General features: G+C 34.6%; 1 protein-coding gene and 2 long non-coding RNA genes across 4 annotated transcripts; 1 reads left to right on the top strand and 2 right to left on the bottom strand.

The window, feature by feature from the left end:
- The first annotated feature begins 6,271 nt into the window (after positions 1-6,271).
- Positions 6,272-6,864, top strand: LOC110906186. The gene is made up of 4 exons (XM_035983146.1): positions 6,272-6,333; positions 6,396-6,449; positions 6,522-6,578; positions 6,658-6,864. The coding sequence occupies exons 1-4, from the start codon at positions 6,286-6,288 to the stop codon at positions 6,862-6,864; spliced, it is 366 nt and encodes a 121-aa protein (XP_035839039.1). The 5' UTR covers positions 6,272-6,285.
- Positions 6,865-10,134: 3,270 nt separating this feature from the next.
- Positions 10,135-10,906, bottom strand: LOC118486754. The gene is made up of 4 exons (XR_004879757.1): positions 10,883-10,906; positions 10,698-10,752; positions 10,500-10,586; positions 10,135-10,183 (listed from the first exon to the last, which is right to left on the bottom strand). It is a non-coding gene; the product is annotated as an uncharacterized LOC118486754 (long non-coding RNA).
- A 584-nt stretch (positions 10,907-11,490) lies between these two features.
- Positions 11,491-13,727, bottom strand: LOC110906188. 2 transcript variants are annotated; one of them, XR_002573732.2, is made up of 7 exons: positions 13,588-13,727; positions 13,429-13,449; positions 12,887-12,968; positions 12,479-12,534; positions 11,944-12,185; positions 11,775-11,834; positions 11,491-11,657 (listed from the first exon to the last, which is right to left on the bottom strand). It is a non-coding gene; the product is annotated as an uncharacterized LOC110906188 (long non-coding RNA). The 2 variants fall into 2 exon arrangements; XR_004879758.1 differs by having other exon boundaries at positions 11,944-12,243.
- Positions 13,728-24,367: the final 10,640 nt, after the last annotated feature.

A 24,367-nucleotide genomic window follows, 5' to 3' on the forward strand; every position in this document is an offset into this window, starting at 1 on the left:
TTGTAAAGGAAAGGTTGCTTTTCTCCTCTGAAGCGTATTTGTCTTGGAGTGTTTGGAAGATATTGATTCCTCCCTCCCCTCAATATATTATATGTATATATTTGCATAAAGTGATACTCCATATCTCCATTAAATAAAATACATCTTCACGCGGATTTATAAAACTTTAACGCTTAATTTACTATATAAGTTAAAAAGTTCGTTTTAATATGAGTTATTACTGAAAAATAGTATCAAACGTCTATTTTATTTTGAGTTAGTTTATAAGATCTATTTTATTCCGGTATTGGTATATAAAGATTGAGATTTTAGTCTAATGCTATGCATGTGGATTATTGCTTATTGCTTGCCAGTTCAACTGGTTAACCTTAAAATATGTAGTAGTTTTTTTTTTTAAATAGATTGACCAAGTTTTTCTTAAAAAAATAATTTGATTAAATGGTACATAAACATAAAAGAAAAAAAATGGAACCCATTGAAAGTTACCCCCCCCCCCCCCATCCCCCAAATCGATCTTCACTGCTTCGTTCAACCACCATAGTCGCACTAGCATTGGTCTTCCAAGCCCTGCTAGCGTAACCACCCATTGGTCTTCACTTTCCATCATAACTGCCTAACATCTTCTTATGATTCCTCCAAACCAAAATCTAACATACCCTCTTCACCTCCATACACAGATAGGGATATTTAAAAGAAAGTGTGGAGTTCCTTTTTGTTTGTGTACCGGAAGGATCATCTAGTGTTCCTTTAATTTGTTTAATTTCAAGATAAGGGCCATTGATGTGTGATACGATGTCTCTAAGTTGCGTGTGTGTGTGTGGGGGGTGGGGGGGGGTCTTTTAGCGGCAACAATATTTCTTTTAATTGGTATAGAGGTAAAGCTTGTCATCATTACACCCTCCTATACCCTACCAATAGAGTCTACTATGAGTGGATTATATTTGGTACATTTGTGTGTGATGCGATGACGTCGATCAATGTGAGGTGGGACAATGAAGGATGGGTGAATTGAAATGAAAGATGCTTTGACGATGATAATAGCCGAAGGTGAATTTGACGATGATGGTGACCAGCATCGAACCGTCACGTGTTTGTCACATCAATAACAAAAGCCACATTTAGTTACCTAAGTGGAACCATTTAGATGGCTCATTCAACCTAAAGTTTATATACTATAATTATAATAAAATTGTAGATATATTATTTTAGGACAAAATTGAAAGTAAGTTTTTATTTAAAACATAAGTCTTCTAATATTTACCAAATCTTCTGATATTTACCAAATTATACTAATATCTTTAGATAGAGGGAGGATTTTGTAAATCTGATGAATTTATTATCGTGATGCTAAAAGATGCATTTTTGATTTGATGTGATCATTTTCACAAAAATAAAAATACTATGATTTCTTTGAGAAATGCAATATTTAATTTATAATTAAATAATATATGAAGCTGTTCATGTATAAACAAATGTAAAATAAAACATAGGCATAAGGCTCCTCGGTATGGTTCCGTCTCCACCCCCGGCGCCGCCACATCACCACCGTTCTCCCACGCCGCCCCCCCTCCGTCCCCCTCCGTCCCGTCGTCGCCGTCCGAGTTTAGCCGTTTGAGACGGACCAAACATGTGGGCCTCCCCTCGGCGACGCCGTCCTCCCACGCCGCCCCTCCGTCCTCATCCCGTCGCCGGCGTTCCTCCGGTCACCATACCGAGTAGCCTAAACTCAAATCAAGTATGTCTCTCAGACAAATTCACACTAGCCAATATCTATTTCTTTTAGATATAGACAAAATCATTAAAAATTTAAAAATTAAGAAAATCATAGTAGCCAATTATATTTTTCTATTTTCTTATTTCTTTAGATATAAAGTATCTTAAGATTATTTTATAAAATATGCGTAGCCCATAAAGCTATGTAGCTCGCGAATTTACATTATCTCGTAATATACATATAATTTTTTTTATAAAGTTCAATAACATAAAAAGAATGAAAAAAAAAAAAAAAAAAAAAACTTTTACAAGTTATTTTTATGATCTTTTCTCTCTCTATATATATATATACACAGGTATGAATACATATATTCACACTACAGAATTAAAACCTATCCCGGCGACAACTATAAGGGCTTTAGTGACGACATATCGTCACTATAAGGTTTGTGGCCATATGTTCGTGGGCATAGGTTTGCAACGTACTGAAGTGTGTGCATTAGGTGTATTAGTTTTAGTAATATTAAGCACACTTAAGTGCGTTAATTTAATAACTTTGAAACATGATTATATTTAGACTAAAAAACACAACGAGCACATAAACTATTACGTGTAGTATAACTTAGAAAAGGAACCAAGTATCGTTCAAAGATACGCTCCCCTACTCAACCGTTTATTATTATTTTGATCTTCCTTATTTATAGATAGTTTAGTAAGAACTAGTTATATGTGAACTCTTGGATAAATTTTTCTTAATTAATATAGTTTATTTATAAAATGAGAAGAATGGTCAAATATTATATTTAATCTTTTATGAAAATTGGAAGCGGCTTCTATTAAGGTTATTGACATTCCTTCAATCTTCCCACAACATATCGATAGATTGGCCTGGAAATATGTCCATAATAAACCATCCCTAGCCTCTCGACTAGCAAACAATATGCCACAACAAGATTGGTTTAAGGCCATCTTGGTCTTATTATCTTCTTATAACTTAAGTAGTTTTTCTTCTTATGTCAAACTCGCAAGTGGAATCACAGTAAGGGATCTTATTAATTACCAAAGCGATGTAGTCATTAAATTCATTAAGTTACCGAATAAACAAAGTAGGTTTCATTTTATTGGTCTCTTCTACTTTGTCGAATTACCCTTTTTCCCATATTAATTTACCATCTTAACTTTCAGACCCCCAATCGGGTCTGGTGCATTACCAGAAGCCTGTCTAAAGATCTTGATGTAATATCAGAAGCCTTTTATTACCCAAGATCTGGTTCAATACCAGAAGCTTATCACTCGAATCTGGTTCAATACAAGAAAACTCTAGTAAGATCTAGTTCAATATCAGAAGCTTACACCAGATCTGATTAAGGGTACTAGAAGTCGTACGCACACCCAGTTAAGTTAGATTAATTTGGTTAAATTAAGTTGTTAAATTAATTTAGTTTCAAAAATGTCATGTAATCTTGTCACAAAAGATAATAAACAAAGAATTAGTAAAAGATAAACATAATAAATAAAATAAAATACTACATTAATAAAATTAACTAATCCAAGAGTATGAGAAGACGTATTGATTACAACCATATGAAGATCTTTACACTTTTACCAATGTTGATTACCATTTTTCCATGACCTTCAAGCTCTAGCTCAAGTGCAAGTATATATGTAACAAGTGTCACTCATCACTCTATTACATATATTAAGTGAACAATTCTAATGATGCCTTATTCTTGACATGGATGAACAAATATAGAATGTTGGAATTCTAACTCTGGAGAGGTCTCGCTCGATATGAAGGCATTTCCTAGGGATCAACATCTCATCATCCAAGCAAAGTGTGCTTAGGAAGCATCATTATCATGGCATACTTGGCTATTGATTAACTAAGATCCATGGATCATCCACACTTTCTTCAACGAACTAGAGCCTTCTAGGACGAGAGAACAAGGCCAAGAGGGCACAAGTGTATCAGCCTTAGAGTTGTAGAAAACCAGGAACAAGAGAGCAAAGAAGGGCATGCTTGAAATGAGGGAATAAGGCCTTTGTCTATAGGCCAACATGGGACAAGTGAGCACGGGCGTGCAGGGGTGAAATATATTTTTCTTAATTTTATTGTTGTCGCTATATGCTAATCTAACTCAAAAGGATGAGAACAATTATAGCGATGGCATGTTGTCGCTACAAACCTTTCTACGTAGACGATTCATGTCAGTTTATAGGGCGTGTGCAAGCGTCAGATTCTTATAGCGTCACTAAACGTTTTAAATTTAATCATGTTTTAAAATGTTCAAACAACTTGTATTCTATTCTGGTTTGAATATAATTTTTTTTATCAATATAGCCTATCACATGGAGAACTCTCAATGCTTATATTAGTTATGGTCAATTAGTTTTGTACGTAACCCAACAAAAAATGATCTATGTTACCAATAGTTTTTAAATGAATTTTAATTGTTTGGCACCTTGCTAGATTTACCAAAGTTAATCTTATTTTTTCTTGTCAAACAAGGTGTTTATTCGGTTTACTTTAGACAACACCTAGTTTTCATTTTGTTAGTGATTAATTTGTTAATAAGTTTGTTAATTGTGTAGAAGTATTATTTTAGCACGCTATAGCAAAAGTAACGGAAAATCAAGAATACGCAATTACAACACCAAGCTATAATGTCAGAAAAGTATCCTTGAAACAAAACACTCATGTATCCAAAACATATCATAAAGTTTGTATGACTGACCACTCTTAATCTCATAAAAAAAACTTTAAAAAGTAATAATATTCAAAATTTGGGAAACCCTAGCAATGTGAGAACACAAAATGTAACATTTCGCATTTCTTGTATTAATCATTTCTGTGTATTTCGTATCCAGTCATTGTAATCCGAGACTTATAACCATAATAGAATTCATTTTATTTCAATAATTTTTCAAACAAACATCTGTATTACTTAGGGCTGGCATATTGTGTATACCCGTACACGATAAGACACGACATGATAAGACACGATACACGAAATCCCATACACGAACACGACACGATAACTTATCGTGTCCTTTTTTCAACACGAACGAACACGATCACGACACGATATACATGAAATTACCTGTTAATACCTGTTAACACGACTGTTCGACTATTATACACGAAAACTACCTGTTAATACCTGTTAATATGAGCAAAAACACGAACACGACATGCTATCTGAGAGTTACAGAGGGAGTTTAGGGGTTTTTTTTTTTAAATTGAATGAGGAATGAAAATAGAAGGGAATTAAGGAACCCACATGCACATGGCTGATGAGTTTTATTTAATTTAATTTCTTATCATGTACTAACGGGTATTAACAGGTAAACAGGTATTTAACCTGTCTATACACGAAAATTAACAGGTAATCTCGTGTCTACCTGTTTGGTAAACGATACCTGTTAAGGCCATACACGATACCTGTTAACTTCTTGTAGGTTCATGTCGTGTATTCGTGTAAAATTGCCAACCCTAGTATTACTCATGTAATCACCAAGGCACGTTTAAATCATTCAAACACCGACTTACGTTGTGTAAATTCGATATCTGAGACCTAATCAACCAACCAAATTTTACGTCATATGGTGTTAGAAACTCAAATTTATATAAATACTAAAAGAGAAAATAGAACAAACAATCTCATAACATCAGGGACCAAAAAAAATATATTAATGGGCCAACTTTTTGCAAATTTCTATCTTTTCTACCACCTCTAACCCTAATCCATCACCTATATATAGCACACTCAATTCTCCACTTTTTGTTTATATCTTCTCAAGAATTCTCACTTTTGAAAGTGAGACTCATCTCTTTTCACCTTCTTCTCCCTTTCTTGTTTTTCTTTTGTTTTCCATACTTCACCCACATTGGAAAAAACCTCCATGGAATGTCACCCAATGTTCACCATGGTGAACAAAGGTGGTGCATTGCCAAAATAAGACCAATCTTGGGTTTTATTTTATAATTTTCAACATTTCATATTGTATGTTATTTATATTTTATACATGACCGACCAAGATCATCATCTAAGTTATAATTCTTAGTGTAACAAAGGGTACAATGGATGACACTTATACTACTTATATAACATGGTCATTACATTACTAACCCATCACTAATTACTATCATATTATCTAACTTATTATATATATATGGAACCCATGAAGTGGAAGTTACCTTTGAAATCAATATCATCCATTCGATTATGCTTAGATTAATCTGGGCCGTGTAAACTCTTAATTTTAACCGCTGTCTTGGCAGTTCTGAGCGGTTACTTGCAGCAAGCATGTTTTTCTGTCCATGTTCCTTGAACTCGAACAACACCATCCCACGTTCTGAGTAGTTTTTCTGTCCATATTTTTGGCAGTTCAGCACCTAAAAAAATGGGTAGTGGTGGATTTACCTACTCAGTTCCTAAAAAAATGGGTAGTGGTGGTACCTGCTGCAGTTGTGTTCTTCTATATAATGAGAACTTGAGAAGCAGTCTTCATCGTTCACTCATTTTTTGTCTGAAATAATCACAGCATGGATCACCACAAAAGCCCTCAGTTATGCACGAAGACCAGCCTGCTGGACACTGTAACATGCAAATGAAGCAGGTTAACACATTTTTTCCATTGGCTATTGTTTTTTTTAAATACTAAATTTTAGTAAACCGCAGAAGCTTCGAAATGGTGCTGAAATAATCAAAAGCGACCAGTTCAGATCAGACAAGGTTCTTTCTGTTCCATTATAATCTGCATTAATACGTACCATACTTTCTGAATTCATATTCTTCTTTGTGTAGGCACCAGCTGGAGTCGAAGAGGCACAATATGGCGAAACGCCTAACCTACAAGTGAAGGTTAAATTCATATATATACAAACATTTATGCAATAATACGAGGGTTATTGACTTCTTTTTTGTTTTACTTTTTTGTAAGCTAAACCGATCCAGAAAAAGATCGATAGCGCTGCAGAACTGGAAATGGGACGAAGTCATCGACCTCTCCAGTTCTGACAATGATGAAGAAGAAGATGAACTGGAAAATGATGAATGGATGAATGCTGATTGGGGTGACAATGATGGCGTGGAGTCCTTCCTAAGATGCAGCAAAACCCGCCGTATTTCAGCCACGAAACAATTTTGAAGTTAATTTTGGTTCCATTACATGTGTCTTGCTGTCATGTTTTTAGATCTACTTTTAACATGTTTTATCATGTCATCTGGATTTATTTGTGTTTAAACTTCATTTCTGTTCTAACATGTTTCTTTCTTTTAACATATTTTGAGATTTTTGTTTGCATTTTTATATATCCAGTTTTATTCTCAATTGGTTCTGTTTAACATGTTGCTTGCTTTTAACATGTTTTGAGATTTTTGTTTGCATCTTTTATACAACATGGTGATGCTAAGGTCACATGTCATTGAGTGTTTTAACAAATGACATGTCATTAAGTGTTTTACAAAACGGTCATTATAATATACCTTCTCAACGTAAGTTCGAACCATCTTTTCAATGTCTTCAACTATAGATTCAGTTGTCCCTCTGCATAAGAAATCCCTCATTGTATCATACTCAGATGAAGCTTAAAATTAATCCAAACAATAAGGAGAAAGGTGGAGAAAAGTACCAACTGCAACTTTGGTCAATCCTGGTAAGTCGATTAAAGTTAAAGATACAACTGGAAGAATAAGAAAATCATGATATGATGTCAGCATTGTGTGAGAATAAAGAACAAAACAGCTATTACTTTAAATATTGCAGTCACTACAAACATACCGTTGGGGAATAGATGATGAGATGGATTGGAATTGGAGATATTTGTTTAGACTTCCCCGTGATTCTGTCTGTTTCATCTTGAATCTCCTTCCGTACCAAAGCTTGTGTATGAAATCAAATATGTCAGTTAAACTTCACATTATTGTCACTAGAATTGGAATTATGTTTTGAGCTTTTTATGCTAAAAGAGTTTAGTAGTAGCAGCCACTTTTATATGAGTCCGTACACTTGTATGAAATCAAATGGGTCACTTGGGCTGCACTTATTAATTAAGTTTGGGACTTTGGGTTGGTATTTAACAGGCCTACTAATTAATTTCGAAAACTATATGGCTTTGGAATTTTGAAGTGAAAAATATATAATTGGAGACTGTAACAAATCACTAATATTTATTCACTATCATCTCACCTCTACTCCAGAGGGTTTAATTTGACCAACGGCTTTTGCAGCGCCTAACACCGCTGCTGAACCACCCATGTCAAACTTCATCAGCTCTATAGAACAACCGGGGCCCGTCTTAATGTTTTCCACTGCAATGTTATTGAAAAACCCCGCGGGCCAAGTAGCTAATCCTATAAGAAGCACTAATGTCCACTTTAAGACGACATATTCAAATATCTGCACCTTCTTCCTTGACCTCCAATCCTTTTGAAAAGATCATTTTCTACGATCCTGCAGAAATATTTAGTCAAGTCAAATCTTGAAGAACCAATAATAACATTAACTTGAAGACATCAATCCCATGTTGACATAGAATCTATCTATTATATTAAAAAAAACAAATATGTTGTATCTAAGAAGTAATCTTTTCCATTATCTCATCAACAATTTAGATCTAGATGGCCATCAAAATTATCAGCCGATTCCTATAACTGTATAGGATCACTAGATTTGTACTATCAACAACATACATATATAACTAGGTTATCACCCGGGAATGCTTCCCGGGCTCGAGAAAGTTACTTATATTAATTATTATTTATGTTAATACATAATTAAAAGATTGACATGTTAATGTCTTTGCTATAACTAAGAAGAGTTATAAACTATCGTAATCTTAATCACAGGCTGTGAAGTTGTGTAGACTTGTGAACTAATTACACAATAACAATACAAACATCATTGCGATCATCTACAATGCTAAATTTCATCAAGATTGTCACATTACGCCTAAATCCAAACACACATATAATTAGAGAGAGAGAGAGAGACTTGATGTACGAAGCAAGCACCACCTTGAAGTTGTTGGGAAGCACAGACCTGCAAATAAAATATAAATCCAAAAGAACTAACAGTTAAATAATTTGTGTAAGAATTGGCTGACCATTAAGAATTTATTACTAAGAGACACCTACCGAGCATCAACCTTTGATGAAAATCATAATTACCATGTTTTTGTTTTTTTGGTCAAATGCAAGGGAATGGGAATGGATCTCTAAAAGTAATGTTATAGGTACGATTCCCTATTATGTGAGCATCAAACCCATGTCCTCAAAAACCAAAATAATGCCTCACTGCCTCACATAATATGTATATGTGAAAATTATTGATAACCCATAACTGAGAATCCAACTTGGAATGTTTGAGGGAACTTGATTGTTACTTAAGAAATAACAAAATTAATAAAAATTACTACAAAATACTCGTAAAACAAGCTGGGGTTTTTGTGCCTAAATCTGGGCATTTATAAATCGTGTAAGAAAAGAGTTTGGCATCATATATGTATAATTCGTTTTACTTTGTGATAATAATGAACAAATAAAACTAAAGACCAAACACACATTTCATGGTATTTAATATAGAATTATAGTATGCATCATCAACCACATACCACTTTGGTAGATTCATAAAACGAATATCCTACTGAGTATAGTTTTGTTTTCTTTCCAAGTCACAATAAATCGGAATATTAAACATACTCAAACCCAAAAGAAGAGAGAAATATAACCTCGTATAAAAGACGACAAATGCCTTTGAACAACTCCCCAACTTGTGAATTCTCGTTAAAATCTGGATGATACCAACATGAGCAAATTATCATTAATATTACTTATACCCTATATAACGACATGGTTGTACAATAAAAGCAAAAAAAAAAGAAAAAAGAAACAGGGCGGGAATATAAAGAGGCTCACATAGAACAACATCCATGTCAAATTGTCAATATATATCATAGTTACGACTTAAAAGTACAAATTAAATAAAAAATGACAGATTTTTTTTCAAGAACAAATGATAGCATAGCTAGTGTTCTTATTGGTTAAACATGTACATCATCAATTAGCAAAGCTAGTGTTCTTATTGGTTTAACATGTACATTATCAATATTAAAAATAATCCCAAAGCTTGAAATAATCTAACCTTTAATTAAATTTTAAAATATGTTTACATTCTCATTACTCACAATGGGTCACATGTGCACCTTTACAGTTAATAAGTTATTAGTGTTGGATACCTTTATAATGCAGATATATGTTTTCTTTTGCAGGAGTAACAGCTTAGAAAAAGAGGACATCATATAGCATGTGAAGAATCAATGAATAATTGAACTCCAAAACACACTTGCGACAGAAAAATATTAATACCAGGGGGTTGAAAGGGTGATGCTCACACCTAGCTCCTATCAATTAAAGAAAAACCACGGATGTTCTATCACCTCTGCGTATGAAATTTCCATAAGCAAATCCTGAAGTTATCGTTCAGAAACTAAGAACTGAAATAAAAAAATAAAAATAAAAATAAACAACATCTAAAACCGAATTTACCAATTGAATTCGTATAAAGCGTATAAGAAACTCGTATAAGAAATTTAGTGCATAACTCAGACCATATGAATTCGTACAAAGTTCTTTTCTCTTTTTAAATGTTTAAAACGTCCTGAATCACTTTGTCCAAAGAGTTGGACCATGTTATCATTGAAAGAGAATTTACCCTTAACTAAATTTTATTTAACATAATGATTCCAAGCAAGATAAAAATGACAAATACTTGAAGCCACCTACCATATTAAACTTGTCTGTAAAATTTTGCCTGATCTCTATTCTCTATCATGTCCCAGCATCCTTTTTTCCGTTGGCTTCTTAAGTTGGCTGCAAAAAAAATTACATACGTTGATTACGTGAAAAATAAAATGAAGGTATAAATTATTTAATTAAAAAAAATTACATACGTTGATTACTAAAACATGTTGATTTACTCACCCAACACGTTCAATCCCCGAGGTCTGGCTGATTTATATGTCTATCCAACAGATTTCTGCATCCATGACAAAATAAAGTTGCATACATAATTAAAACTGAATTGTGTAATGCTGAAATTTGTGTTGCCAGTTAAAAGATAAATTATATAACACGAAGAGCAAAACTAAAGGTAGTTGGTTTCATACCATTTATCACCTAGTCAGTACCAAGCTCGAGTCAATTGGTCACCCCCTCATAAAGTGGAATAAAAAAAACAGTTCCATCAACAAGTTTTCTCAGCAAAATGGCCGACAACAAAAGTATATCCTATAATTAGTAGTCCATGAGGTTAAAAACATTTCTTTATGAGCAGCACCAAGCTCCACAAAAAATTAAATTAATTTTAATAGTAAATGAATTTTTGATCATACCTTCTTTAACACTCAGAATCATTCATAATCAAGAAACCAAAATACGTTGGAACACTCACTACATTTGTCCAGGTTGTTTGTTTTTATACCATCTACCACCACCCCCGCCAACAGTCAGTGGACATCTGCCACTTCCCTTCATACCCACAGATCTGGCCAGGGATCCACCTAAAACAGACATGTGATCGAAAACAAAAAGTCAAATCCAAATAATAAATGGTAATCGCCAGATATGAAAAAGTCAATAAAATAACATTATCAAAACTTAATTTGAATTTGCACTTTTTACAATTAACATATAAGTAGTTAAACACCCCTATGTTGTCTAGTTGTATGAATAAACTGCTTTAGTCATTTAGTCAGAAGATGGACCATTACCAATATGTACTACCATCAAGGGATCTTAAACCTCGCTATAATCCATAGAGCCGTAGACGAACATACAATCGTGTTGTCTGTTGTTTGGTGTCTCAAACCTCATAAAATCCCACCAATTCTATGGAAGGTGTTCGACAAAATGCTAGCCAAATAAAACTCATCCAAACTCAATCTGTAAGGAAGAAAAAAAACAAAAACCATAAATTGAGTGGGCATAGGCACAAAATCAAAACATAAACATAAAGAATAAAACAATGAAACCCTAGGAAAAGAATGAACAGACAACAACCTGGATGAAAGAAATCTTGCTTTCACGCGAAACGCTCACAAATTCCGCCGCTAGCGGTCTCTGCAGCCCTATACAACCGTAAACATGTGAGAAACCGTCGGATCTGGACATGGGAGACCGATTAAGGAACATATCACCAAGAGCCGAAATTAAAATGGTTAGAACTTACCTATATTGGAGAATCGTCTCGTAATTGCTCATTCAAAAATCATACCGGAAGATCCTTCTTACCGGAATCACCACGAGAACCCTAACCACCATCGCCTCGCAAATGTAGACACATGACATCGATGATTTTCGTTTTACCAATATAAAAAAATAAATTCCAGATAATCCCATGCGAAAGAAACTTACAATGTTACCACATATCTCTAACATATTCTTGCCCCTTCTTTGTTGCTTGGCGACCTTCTTAAAGGTGTCAAAGTGTTGAATCCACCAGGGTTAGATTAGTCAAAATCACTACATACTATGAAAATTAAAAAAAAAATAAAAAGAGGTTAAGCAATCGGTTCGGCGTAAATAAGTAAGTTCTGAGTTCCAAATCATAGCCTGAACCGTTAAACCGTCAATCCGCAAAAAACAAACCGTGAACCAAAACCGTACATAATTAAAACTGAATTGTGTAATGCTGAAATTTTGTGCAAGTTAGAAGATAAATTATACAACACGAAGAGCAAAACTAAAGGTAGTTGGTTTCATACCATTTATCACCTAGCCAGTACCAAGCTCGAATTCAATTGGGTCACCCCTCTCATAACTGGAATAAAAAAAACAGTTCCAACAATAAGTTTTCTCAGCAAAATGGGTGACAAAACACTTTGAATATGAAATAAAACTGTAAAGATTTTCAGTTTCAATATCCCAATTTTACATCAATACAATTTATTGGCAGTATAGATCTTTGTCTACAAGCTTGGTTTAAAAAAGCGCAAGGCACTCCGAGGCGTTTTGGTCACAAAAGCCAAGGCATGCACTTCTATGTACAGCCAGATAAGCTTTAAGCCTTTAATTACGACAAGAAATTGCATCTATTTTACATATAAACTTATTTATCAAGTACACTTTTCATAATACTTTTAAAAAAGGGATGTGCACTCTTTTTATCGTACCTTTCTATGGTTAACTAAATTGTTCTTTTCTCTAGCTTGGCTGCATGTTTGCCAGGTTCTGAGGTTGAAAAGCGCACAGGCACTACAAGATCAAAAAATTCACAAGAACAAAAACCCTTATTCATTAAGAACATAACCCAAAATAAAAATAAAATGAACTGAAATATATAACCCTAAAACCCTTAAAGCCTTGGAAAAAAAACAAACAATCTGTGTGAATAGTAAAATAAAACATTAATAAAAAAATTTTCACCTATTTATTAAAATATCATAAAAACATTAGAAATACCAAAAACAACACACAAATTGTAAAAACCCTAAATCGAAGGAAAGAACAACTCACGGAAATCACAATTTATTACCTATTTTTGACAAAATCCCGAAAGAAAAATTGGGTGTAGCCCGTTAACATGGAACAATAAGAAAAACAAAAAAAACGATAAAGGATTATTATATATGATATCATCTGTAAGAACAAAATCAAAGTAAAGTTACAGTAAAGATTGAATATTAAATATAAAATCAATAAAAGCAAAACATACCTGGGTCTTATCTGGATGAATCTATGACATGCAAAACACAAAAAAGAAAAAAAAAATTAAGGATGGACACGAAAATAAGGAGAAAGCAGAATAAAAAGGTATCGAACAGCACTAAACATACCTAGATTTTGATCAATATCGACTACGGAATCGACATACCTGGAAGTGAATAACCTTGATTTTGGAATCCTTTGTTAATCCGTTCAAGCACAAGCGATTCAGAGAGAATGAGATGCAGGTAGAAGAAGAAGAAGAAGAAGCGTATGATAGTTCAGGTTTCAGGAAAGGAAAGCGTATGGTAGAAGCTTCAAGGCAAAGGAAGAGGAAGGCTAGGGTTTCGCAGCGCAGTGAAGGAAAAGAATGAGCAACAGGAATTTAGGTTTTTAGGTGACTTATATACCCGGGTCATAAAACGGGTTGGATCATATTAAAACGGGGATCCGCGTTGATTTTAATACCCACATCATTTTCCCGCCAAAATGAATTCTGAGAAGCCCTAAGAACATGCCACATCAGCCCAAATCTTCTTGTTTATTATATATTGATCGGTGCATTTTAGGTTCACTCTAGTTTATGTTAATTATAATAAAAATGCATCGATATGGTTATAAAAGTTATAAAAGATACCACTTTGATTGGTTGTTATATTTGTCGGTTGTGTAAAAAATGAGTTGAGATAAAATAAATTATCATAGATTAAATATAAAAAAAAACATGAGATTGAATTAGAAGTATTAATTGCAATTAGTGTTCAAATAGTCTTGTGTTTTGTGGAGTACGAGAGAAGAAAGAAATGTATAAGAGAAGTTGAAACAATTAATTACTTAATGAAATTGATTAATACAATTTGTGTGTTTGAAGGTTTGCATATGAGAGGAAAATACGATTGGAGCATCAAGGGACAAAACATCACTTATGGCCAATTATAAGTTGGGTTCATGGAGTACAAGTAATGGATTATTAGGGGGCTCTATAGATGATTTGTGGGCCAAATAAAGAATGTGGAATTAAAAGAAGTTGGTAATGAAAGTTAAAAGGGCTGGACATTTATTCTACACATAGCACAACATGGCAGCCCATTAACATGTCGGTGAATAGGGAATTAAGAGGGGAGGCAATTTTTGAGGGGAAGCAGCCGTCAACAGATAACGGAGGAGACGAACTGTGCATGATTATTATTATCTCTCAAAGTTACTTTGGCATGTTGGGACGACTAGGGATGACAACCGAAGTTGAACGACAAAGCATGCGCGGCTAAATCTTTCAGTGACTTCCGCCCGGATGAACGTTTACACGGTTTGACTTAATTATTCGTTTTTTCTGATTCTTGTAAACTGGTATATCTTGACCACTTGTGTTGGATTATTGGTAAACGTTTCTTGTGTTTGAATTACTTGTCATTTATTAAGCGTATTGGCAACTTTCTTGCGTTGTTAGCGGGTTGGTAAATTGGTGGGTAATTGATACAATCAAACGGGTTATTAGGTTGCATAGTGAATCTTAAAAACTATCCCTATTAACTAATCAAATTCATTAATTCCGAGGCCATGTCTATGTGGTGTTTTGAATCAGAAAACAGATTTTTATATTAAAACGGGTATTCGGGATTCCGGGTGGAGGTTACTTCTTCTCATCTTGATAACACTTTTCGTGACAAATCGTGTTTTCTTTTAAAACGACAAACAAACCCCCAATTTAGATAGTTTAGTTTTAATTAATTTTCTTTAACGCTAACCACAAATTCCCCGTGGATACGATACCCTACTTACGCTATCTACGTAGCTTATTTAGGTTTTTGATTGACCCTTACGACAGTCATCAAAATGGCGCCGCTGCCGGGGAATTAGTGCGCTTAGTGTTAGTTAGTTAGTTAGTTGTTTTTGCTTTCTAAAAAAATCTAAAAAAAAAAACCCAATTTTTTTTTTGTTTTATCTGGTTTGTTCGTGATTTACGTGGGTAGTTGAGCTGTGTTTGTGCAGGATGACAGATCTTACTATATTTTGTGGCTCTTCTACATGCAAGTTGTGCGGGGAACCACTTCACCCGTGTATCGGTTGCCACGAGGCCCGATATAGACGGGAAAAAGCGAAATTAGAAGAACTACCGATGCCTTGCTATGAGAATTCTTCCTATCTACCATATTTCTACAATTCTGATACAACAGTGGAGGATGGTTATTACTCTGACGGATGGGATCGGGACGAGGATGCTTATTATGAGCCAAGGACGGATGGACAATGTTTCTGTTGCGGTCGTGATCATACTCATGATTATGATGATGTGTGCGCGGTATATTTGGAAAACCCGAAGTATTGGAATAAAAAAATGAAGGATGCGTACGTCTCAAGACCGTATCAGGGATACCGACAATATCATCCCGAGGAATATTCTGAGCCCGAGGGTGTCTATACTTATCAGACCGAGGAGGAGAAAAGGGTTGCTAAGTTGGAAGTGAAATTGTCCAAACTCGAGAAATATTTATCAACACCCAACCTTTCCGATGAATATCGAATCAGCTGTCTAGTTCCAAGTGTCAAATGTTAAAAATGAAGATAGAAATAGAAGAGCGTCTCTCACCTTTACCTGATGATATTAGAGATTATTCTCACATGGAGGAGGAGGTTGTGGAGGATAATACCACACCAATGAATCCTTTATCTGATGAAGAGTCACTGGTGGATCAGATGGTGTGTGAGGATGATGAGGCAGAGCAGCAGTCTGATGAGATAAATGTGTGTATCGAACCTCTTCCTGTATCAATCATTCCAATTAACAAGTGTGGGGAAGAGGGTTCGAGGAAGAAGATGAATAGGGCGAAGCTACAAGACATCGGTGTATATATCGTGAAGTGGATCAGCCAAACCCGCAGGTGCTTTCTAAACATGCCAATTATACTGACGAGCTTATGGAGATGGCATATAAAATTCCAGGCATTCATTGGAAATACAAGGGGTAAATGTGCATTGAAACCACCGTAGCGCATATCAGGTACGATCTGGCTGAAGATCTAAAACTTAGCGCTCTCGGGAGGCAGCCCGAGGATGTAGAGTATTGTATTTTTGTTTTGTTTTGTTTTGTTTTGTGTTGTGTGTGTGTTGTGCGTGTGTGTTCTTGCAGGTTTTAATTATCTTCACGGATGCGTTTACCCAAGTGTGGGGAAGTCTGAGGAGGTGACGATCACTTTTGTCCATACTCAATCTCCATTTGGACGAAAGTGATTCGAATAATTTCAAGACAAGCATCCCATGTTGAAGCAGCCGCGAATGAAATGCTATACGGTTGTGGTGGGACAAGGCTCATAGGAATTCAACCGCGTCAAATCAGGGGAGTCTGTTCCATTTATCTTTGTATATTTATTTATATTGGTAGTTGTGTCGTAGATAGTTTCTCGCTCCATTGAGGACAATGAAGGAATTAAGTGTGGGGAGGGGAGACTAGCGTCTGTCTAGTTGTGTCTAAGTGTCGTGTCGTGTCGTAAATATAAAAAATTTTAAAAAAATTGAAAAAAGAAAAATCCAAAAAATTGAAAAAAATAGAAAATGTCCCAAAAAAGTTTTTGCACAAAATGGAAAATGATAGATATAATCAGTTCGTTGGCATTTAATTACTATATATATTAGATAACGGAACAGTCGGTCACACGTCTAACTTAGGATATGTGGGTAGGCCCAGCTGGTTGAAAGGTTCCTTAGGCTTGATATAAAATAACTTAAAATAGGAGTCTTGTGGGTTCCCGCCTTAGGAGCTATGGTAAAACTGAAACTGTGGAGAGTATAAGAGGTACGTCATAAGTAAAAAACTTATAAGTTTTTCCGATTAAACTGGCACACCTGTTTCTTTTTGTGAAAACAAATCCGAAACGGTGTGGCGCCCGAAAAAAAAACATTCCATCAATCCATCTGAGCTACATATAAAAAAAAAGAGAAGACGTGAAGTTTATGGCATTAACCATGGGGATGGTGACTCGTATGGCGTATGTCCGCTGAACTGATCGTATACAAAAGCATGTGAGCTCACAATATCATCCATTCATCCATCATAAAGTTTAATCGGAATGATATAAGAGTTTTTTATATAAGGCGGTAGATTATAGATCTTTTAATCTCATAAGCTTGAAACGGGAATAGGTGGAGTCATAGTCTTTTGAGTGTGGGATCCATAAACAACTATAAATTACTTGAACTTAATAGATCGAAAATAAGGGCTTCGAAACCGGCGGTTGGGTTTAAGTGGACCGTATATTCACAATCTTGGTTAACGTGTGGTTAGATTGTTTTAATAAATTAACTGAATATATTGAATGTCAATGTTCTGATTGTGATCCCATTGCAGAAAGTTTTTTCGGGACGAAAAAAGATAAGTGTGGGGATTTGATCGGTGCATTTTAGGTTCACTCTAGTTTATGTTAATTATAATAAAATGCATCGATATGGTTATAAAAGTTATAAAAGATACCACTTTGATTGGTTGTTATATTTGTCGGTTGTGTAAAAAATGAGTTGAGATAAAATAAATTATCATAGATTAAATATAAAAAAAACATGAGATTGAATTAGAAGTATTAATTGCAATTAGTGTTCAAATAGTCTTGTGTTTTGTGGAGTACGAGAGAAGAAAGAAATGTATAAGAGAAGTTGAAACAATTAATTACTTAATGAAATTGATTAATACAATTTGTGTGTTTGAAGGTTTGCATATGAGAGGAAAATACGATTGGAGCATCAAGGGACAAAACATCACTTATGGCCAATTATAAGTTGGGTTCATGGAGTACAAGTAATGGATTATTAGGGGGCTCTATAGATGATTTGTGGGCCAAATAAAGAATGTGGAATTAAAAGAAGTTGGTAATGAAAGTTAAAAGGGCTGGACATTTATTCTACACATAGCACAACATGGCAGCCCATTAACATGTCGGTGAATAGGGAATTAAGAGGGGAGGCAATTTTTGAGGGGAAGCAGCCGTCAACAGATAACGGAGGAGACGAACTGTGCATGATTATTATTATCTCTCAAAGTTACTTTGGCATGTTGGGACGACTAGGGATGACAACCGAAGTTGAACGACAAAGCATGCGCGGCTAAATCTTTCAGTGACTTCCGCCCGGATGAACGTTTACACGGTTTGACTTAATTATTCGTTTTTTCTGATTCTTGTAAACTGGTATATCTTGACCACTTGTGTTGGATTATTGGTAAACGTTTCTTGTGTTTGAATTACTTGTCATTTATTAAGCGTATTGGCAACTTTCTTGCGTTGTTAGCGGGTTGGTAAATTGGTGGGTAATTGATACAATCAAACGGGTTATTAGGTTGCATAGTGAATCTTAAAAACTATCCCTATTAACTAATCAAATTCATTAATTCCGAGGCCATGTCTATGTGGTGTGTTTTGAATCAGAAAACAGATTTTTATATTAAAACGGGTATTCGGGATTCCGGGTGGAGGTTACTTCTTCTCATCTTGATAACACTTTTCGTGACAAATCGTGTTTTCTTTTAAAACGACAAACAAACCCCCAATTTAGATAGTTTAGTTTTAATTAATTTTCTTTAACGCTAACCACAAATTCCCCGTGGATACGATACCCTACTTACGCTATCTACGTAGCTTATTTAGGTTTTTGATTGACCCTTACGACAGTCATCATATATAATAGATTCTTTGAAACAAAAAGTAAAACTCAAGAAGGGAACAAAAAAAAAAAAAAAAAAAAAACAATGAATAGTTAAAAACCCCCCAAAAGCAAGTTTCCCCTTTGGAAACAATTTTAAACCTACTTTTCTCTCCAACAATAAATCATTCCAAAGATCCATCTCATTATCCACCTTATTACCTACGTTTACTTTTATTTAACCTATTAATAATTTATTTATCTAATCTATGATTTATTTAAATAATAATATTATTTCTTTTTATTTAATAAGTTATATTTCTTTATACATAAAATATATTAAAATAATTAAAAAATGCAGAAAAAAAAAAATAAAAACTTATTACAAAGATGAGTTAAGTGTCATTTACGTCCCTGTGGTCTGCCCAAATTATCATTTCAGGGTAAGTTTCAAAATTGGATCATTTTATTTTCCTTCAAAAACTAAAGTAGGGATGAACACAAAAATTGGTGACCGCAAAACAGAATTATGTATATGTTTTGTCAATGTATAAAAAAGTAAACTATTATATGTGTAAAAATTGTTAAACAAATATCACAAAAAGGGTTATGTTTATTATATTAGCACTTTTAAATAAACATTAAGATTTTACATCTGTTGATTCTTGAAAGTAAGCCCCTAAAACACAAATAAGTTGCCTTAAAATAAATGAATTGTAACCATAGGAAAACCTGTAACGTATTTAATCCTAAACTTTAGGAAGTGAGCGAGTGGGATTATAACTACAAATATAACTACTAATTAGGACATGGTGATAGTGGGTAGAGTTAACCGCTCTTGTAAGTAAAAATAACTGCTCTGATTGAATACTTTAAATATACCTCCTATGTCATATTTCACTTTTACATTCATGCACTTCTCAAATCATTAATCCACGGTTAGTAAAGCTTCTCATTTTTATTGTTTATGTGTTTTAGATACATTGATATTTCTAATGCTAACTTTAATTCAGGACTACACATATATAAAGATTCCTACATTCTTCCTACGTTCTCTTTAAACACAGGTAAAGCTTCTCTTTTTTAATGTTTATTTATGTGTTTTAGATACATAGATATTTAAATCTTCTCTACTTTATTCATTATGCGTTTTAAATACATAAGTGTTTTATTTCTTGCTTAGGTTTTTTTATGTTTATATAATCTTAATGTTTATATACAAGTGCTTAAAAACAACTCTTTATAATAGACATCTTAAAAGCTCAAAGTTTATCTAATACAGAACATAATACTTACATAAACTTTGGATACATCCTTCCTCTGATTTAAAAAAAACCGCTACAACCATTGGAGCCCATCATAACCATGTTGGATTGTCTTTTGTACAATATCGAGCTTCAAAAGTGCGAGAATGTGGAGAAGCTTATCCCGTTCGCTGCATTGTATCTGATATAAAAGTAGGGATGAGCACAAAAATAAATAAATAAATAGATAAAGATAAAACTATAGATTTTATGGTCTTACCCAAATTTGCTGAACATTTTTAGGGACGATATCGTCCTTTCCATGACCCACATCTGGTAGAGTAAGAATGTAGGGATTGTGTAGATAAAGTTTCTTCAAACTTTCAACATCTTCGCTGCAAAGGTTACATGACCAGCAAATGTGCCCTAGGATAAAAAATCAGCTGAACTTACAAATCATTTAGGTAAATGTGCCCTAGGATAAAAAATCGACTGAACTTACAAATCATTTAGGTAAATGTGCCCTAGGATATGAACAACATACGGCCACTTGTCATGAAACGTAACACCTTGCGAAGCAATCTACATAACAAAATCAGTAAAATAAGATTGAAATCAAGCGGGCGGTGACAAAATTAGGGTTCAGAATCTGAAAAACAAAACACAAATCAGTCGATGATCGTAACTATACCGAATCTAGGTTACCTGAAGCCGTACCGAATAAAATCTGAAATCTGAATCTAAGCACTAGAACCAAATTTGAACTTGAACGAAGCTTTGGCGACGGCCACCACCGCCGTCGGGTGTCTTCACTGCCACCATCATCGTCATCAGTCATCAACAGCCAAACATCAATCGTAAAAAAAATAACAGAAACGGGGAGAGGGTTTTACCGGTGAACCTGTCGGAAGGAATTAAAGTCCCCCCCGCGTGTGCTGTAGCCACGTCTGTCGACCACCACCATCATCACCGCCGGTAAGTCGGTCGCCGACTCCTCCGGTACGTTTTACCTGAAAAACAGTTGTCGGAATCCATTGCTGCCGCCACTTGCTGCTTCTGTTGTCGTGAAATAGGTGATCAGCCCCTCTCCTGTTCTCCGATCTCTCTCTCCCTCTTTGGACAGGGTAGCGGTGTGTGCGACGGGTTAAGATGAAGAGGGAGCTTGGGGTTGTGTGGGGTGACATGCCAGCAAGCACGGGACCCGGTGGCCGGCCGGTAACTGGCACCGGTCACGATGATCGGACAGAGAAAGCAGAGGGGTGAAAGGGGATGTCGGCTGAAGGTGTGTAGATGTTTTAGGGTTTTTAGAATGATAAAGGAGTGAACTGTGAACACTGACTTATATATTTAGGTTTATTAAATGGGGTGGGCCCAAGAAAAAAGAGGTGGATGGTGAAAGGCAAGAACTTAGGGCATGTTTGGCTAAGACCGTGGGGTATGGGGCTCGTCCCCCGGCCCGTCCTTGCTCACCGCCCCGTCTTCCCCACCCCGTCTTCCCCACCCCTCTGCTCCGGCGCCGTCCCCTGCTCCGGCTCCTCCGTCCTCCACAAGCCGGTGGCGACGAGCCACTCTCCCCACACACACACCTCTACATACATACATTTATATATATAAAGGGTTGGAATTAAAACAAAATGTGATTTCTTTCAAATCATGCTTTATTGGTGAACAAGAAAAGGTCAAATTTATTTAAATATAATTCAAGAGGTGACATTCCCACATAAAACTAAATCAATAAAAACTTTTAAATGAAAATGATACAAAATTACCAAATAAAGCGCGTGTAACAACTTTAGGTGATTGTTGATATGGAACATGAGGTTGATTATGACATTTCTAAGTCTCCCCTAACAAACGATGCCAAAAATACACCAAACTTGTCAGATGCGGACCAGACAACGAATCAGCAAGAAGAAACTACGTCATCGGTAATTGTTTTTACATGTAAACAAGGTTTGTGTATATACTTTATATTCCTTACACTCACACTTATATAAACAACTTTCAAGTGGTTGTTGATGTGAACCATGAGGTTGCCTCAGTAGACGATGCAAAAAATACACCAACTTTGACAAAATGGGCACCATGCATCAAGTCAACAAGTCGAAAAAAGGCCATCTTTGAGGATAAAGAGGACGATCCAAAAGCCGAAAAAATTGAGGGAGTAAACCATGTTTGACTGTTACAACACTTTCCCACAATGTTACCTACCGTTTACTTTGCATTAAAATGACACCATTTCATGTTTTGTCACTCTATCACTTTTATTTTATATTGTTGTGTGGTTGTACACTGTTCACGTTCGTTTTCCTTTTATAAATTAAAATGGTGCTTTTGTTTATAATGTTGTTTTAGACTTGTGTCCACTTAATGTGGGTGTTTGGGATTGCTTATTTTGAGCTCCTTTTAAGTTTTTGATTCTTAAAAGTTAATATGTCATTTTTGTAGTATTTGGTAATGTGTTTTGAGAATGTGTTTTAGTGGTTTGAAAAGAAGAAAAGGAAAAGTTAGATGGTTGCAACCTTTTCAAAAAAAGATATGGAAAGAAGAAAAGGAGAAGCGTTCCCGAACACCCTCAATATACATTATCTTTGTTGTTACGTTGTTAGCGTAAGCCGTCCAACGGACGGGTATTAAACTGTTCTTATTATGTCTAACCTAGATAATATTATTAACTAACATATTAATTAGCATGTCTAACATTACTAACCCATGCTAACTCTTTTAATCATGCTACTAACTACACTAACTCTTTGATCATACCCAACACTCTTTAATTTTGTCATTTACTTATTTAGTCTTAGAATTACATCATTATTACCAATTCATTAATTATTTACATACTAAAATATATAAAACTACTAACTCTTTTAATTTTTTGCGATTTACTTATCTAGTTTTATAAGTACATAATTATTACCAATTCATTAATTATTATTACATACTAAATATATATAAAAGTACTAACACTTTTAAGTTTATTATTTACTTATTTAGACTTGCAATTTAATTATCATTGTCAATCCATTATTTATTATTATGTACTAAGATATATAAATATTAAACCTAGTCATGACACCAACAAATTTATGGTGGAAAGTTGTGTGAAAACGTAAAACACTTATCTTAGACTAAATTGCTCACAATGGACTTCTAGTGAGTGAATTAGTGCCCACGAAATACAAATAAATTTATAGTGTCCAAAGTAAGTTTTTAGACTAAATTGTCCACAGGTGGACTTCTAGGCGGTGTTCCCCATGTGACAAAGGGGCTTGCCACACCCCTTGCCACTTCCACCCCGTTCATATGCGTTAAAAAAATAAAGTAGTGTTTTACACAACAGTGTAGGATATTTGTATTACCTTTAACCTTCCCGTTGCATTCTGTAAACTAGTTTCCTTGAATCTTGTACTCCTAAAAGTACATATGCATCATGTGTCCATATCTTGTCTGTATGCTTATTAACACTTCTGTAGTTTTGTATGTCGCTCATATATTTTGTTACCATATTCCTCTTTTACATTAAACTTTCAAAGGAATTCTAGCTAGTATTTTTGTTTTTCTACAAAACTTTCTTCTTTCTTAACTCTTATGCAATATTAATAAATTTCTTATAATGGCGGAGAATATATAAACAACTTTCAGCAAGGAGTTAGAATTAATACAGCATCTACAACATAATAATCTCTATTATTATTATTATTATTATTACAATTCATGTTTATAATTACATTTTACCCTATCTTATTACTAGTATTATTATGTTTATTCATTCATATTCTTTTTAAGCGAATTGAAATGTTTATTTAAAAAGAACTAGCATACGGGGATCCATAAAATATAATTTTTCATTGTGCATCAATATTGGGTTTTAGGTAGGGCTTTAAAATAATTCTCAACCAACCTTTCAAGTACTCTACACCTAGGCTGACTACTTCCCGCGTATTCTCGAATTCGACTAGGAAGCGATCTAACAACTTTTGCAACCATACTATAGCCCAATAATGTTATCGTGATTCAACTATTCTGTTCATAGTGTTTAGCTTACAAAATGTGGAATAAATTAAACTATATTGTTAT

This window comes from Helianthus annuus, chromosome 14 (genome assembly GCF_002127325.2).
Source record: "Helianthus annuus cultivar XRQ/B chromosome 14, HanXRQr2.0-SUNRISE, whole genome shotgun sequence".
Classification (NCBI taxonomy): domain Eukaryota; kingdom Viridiplantae; phylum Streptophyta; class Magnoliopsida; order Asterales; family Asteraceae; genus Helianthus; species Helianthus annuus.

Bases quoted from the DNA above. Each gene is read 5' to 3' on its own strand.
- LOC110906186 (XM_035983146.1), top strand. From the start codon at position 6,286: ATGCACGAAGACCAGCCTGCTGGACACTGTAACATGCAAATGAAGCAG. The intron at 6,334-6,395 runs GTTAACACATTT...AGTAAACCGCAG, and splicing joins GTAACATGCAAATGAAGCAG to AAGCTTCGAAATGGTGCTGA. The intron at 6,579-6,657 runs GTTAAATTCATA...CTTTTTTGTAAG, and splicing joins CGCCTAACCTACAAGTGAAG to CTAAACCGATCCAGAAAAAG.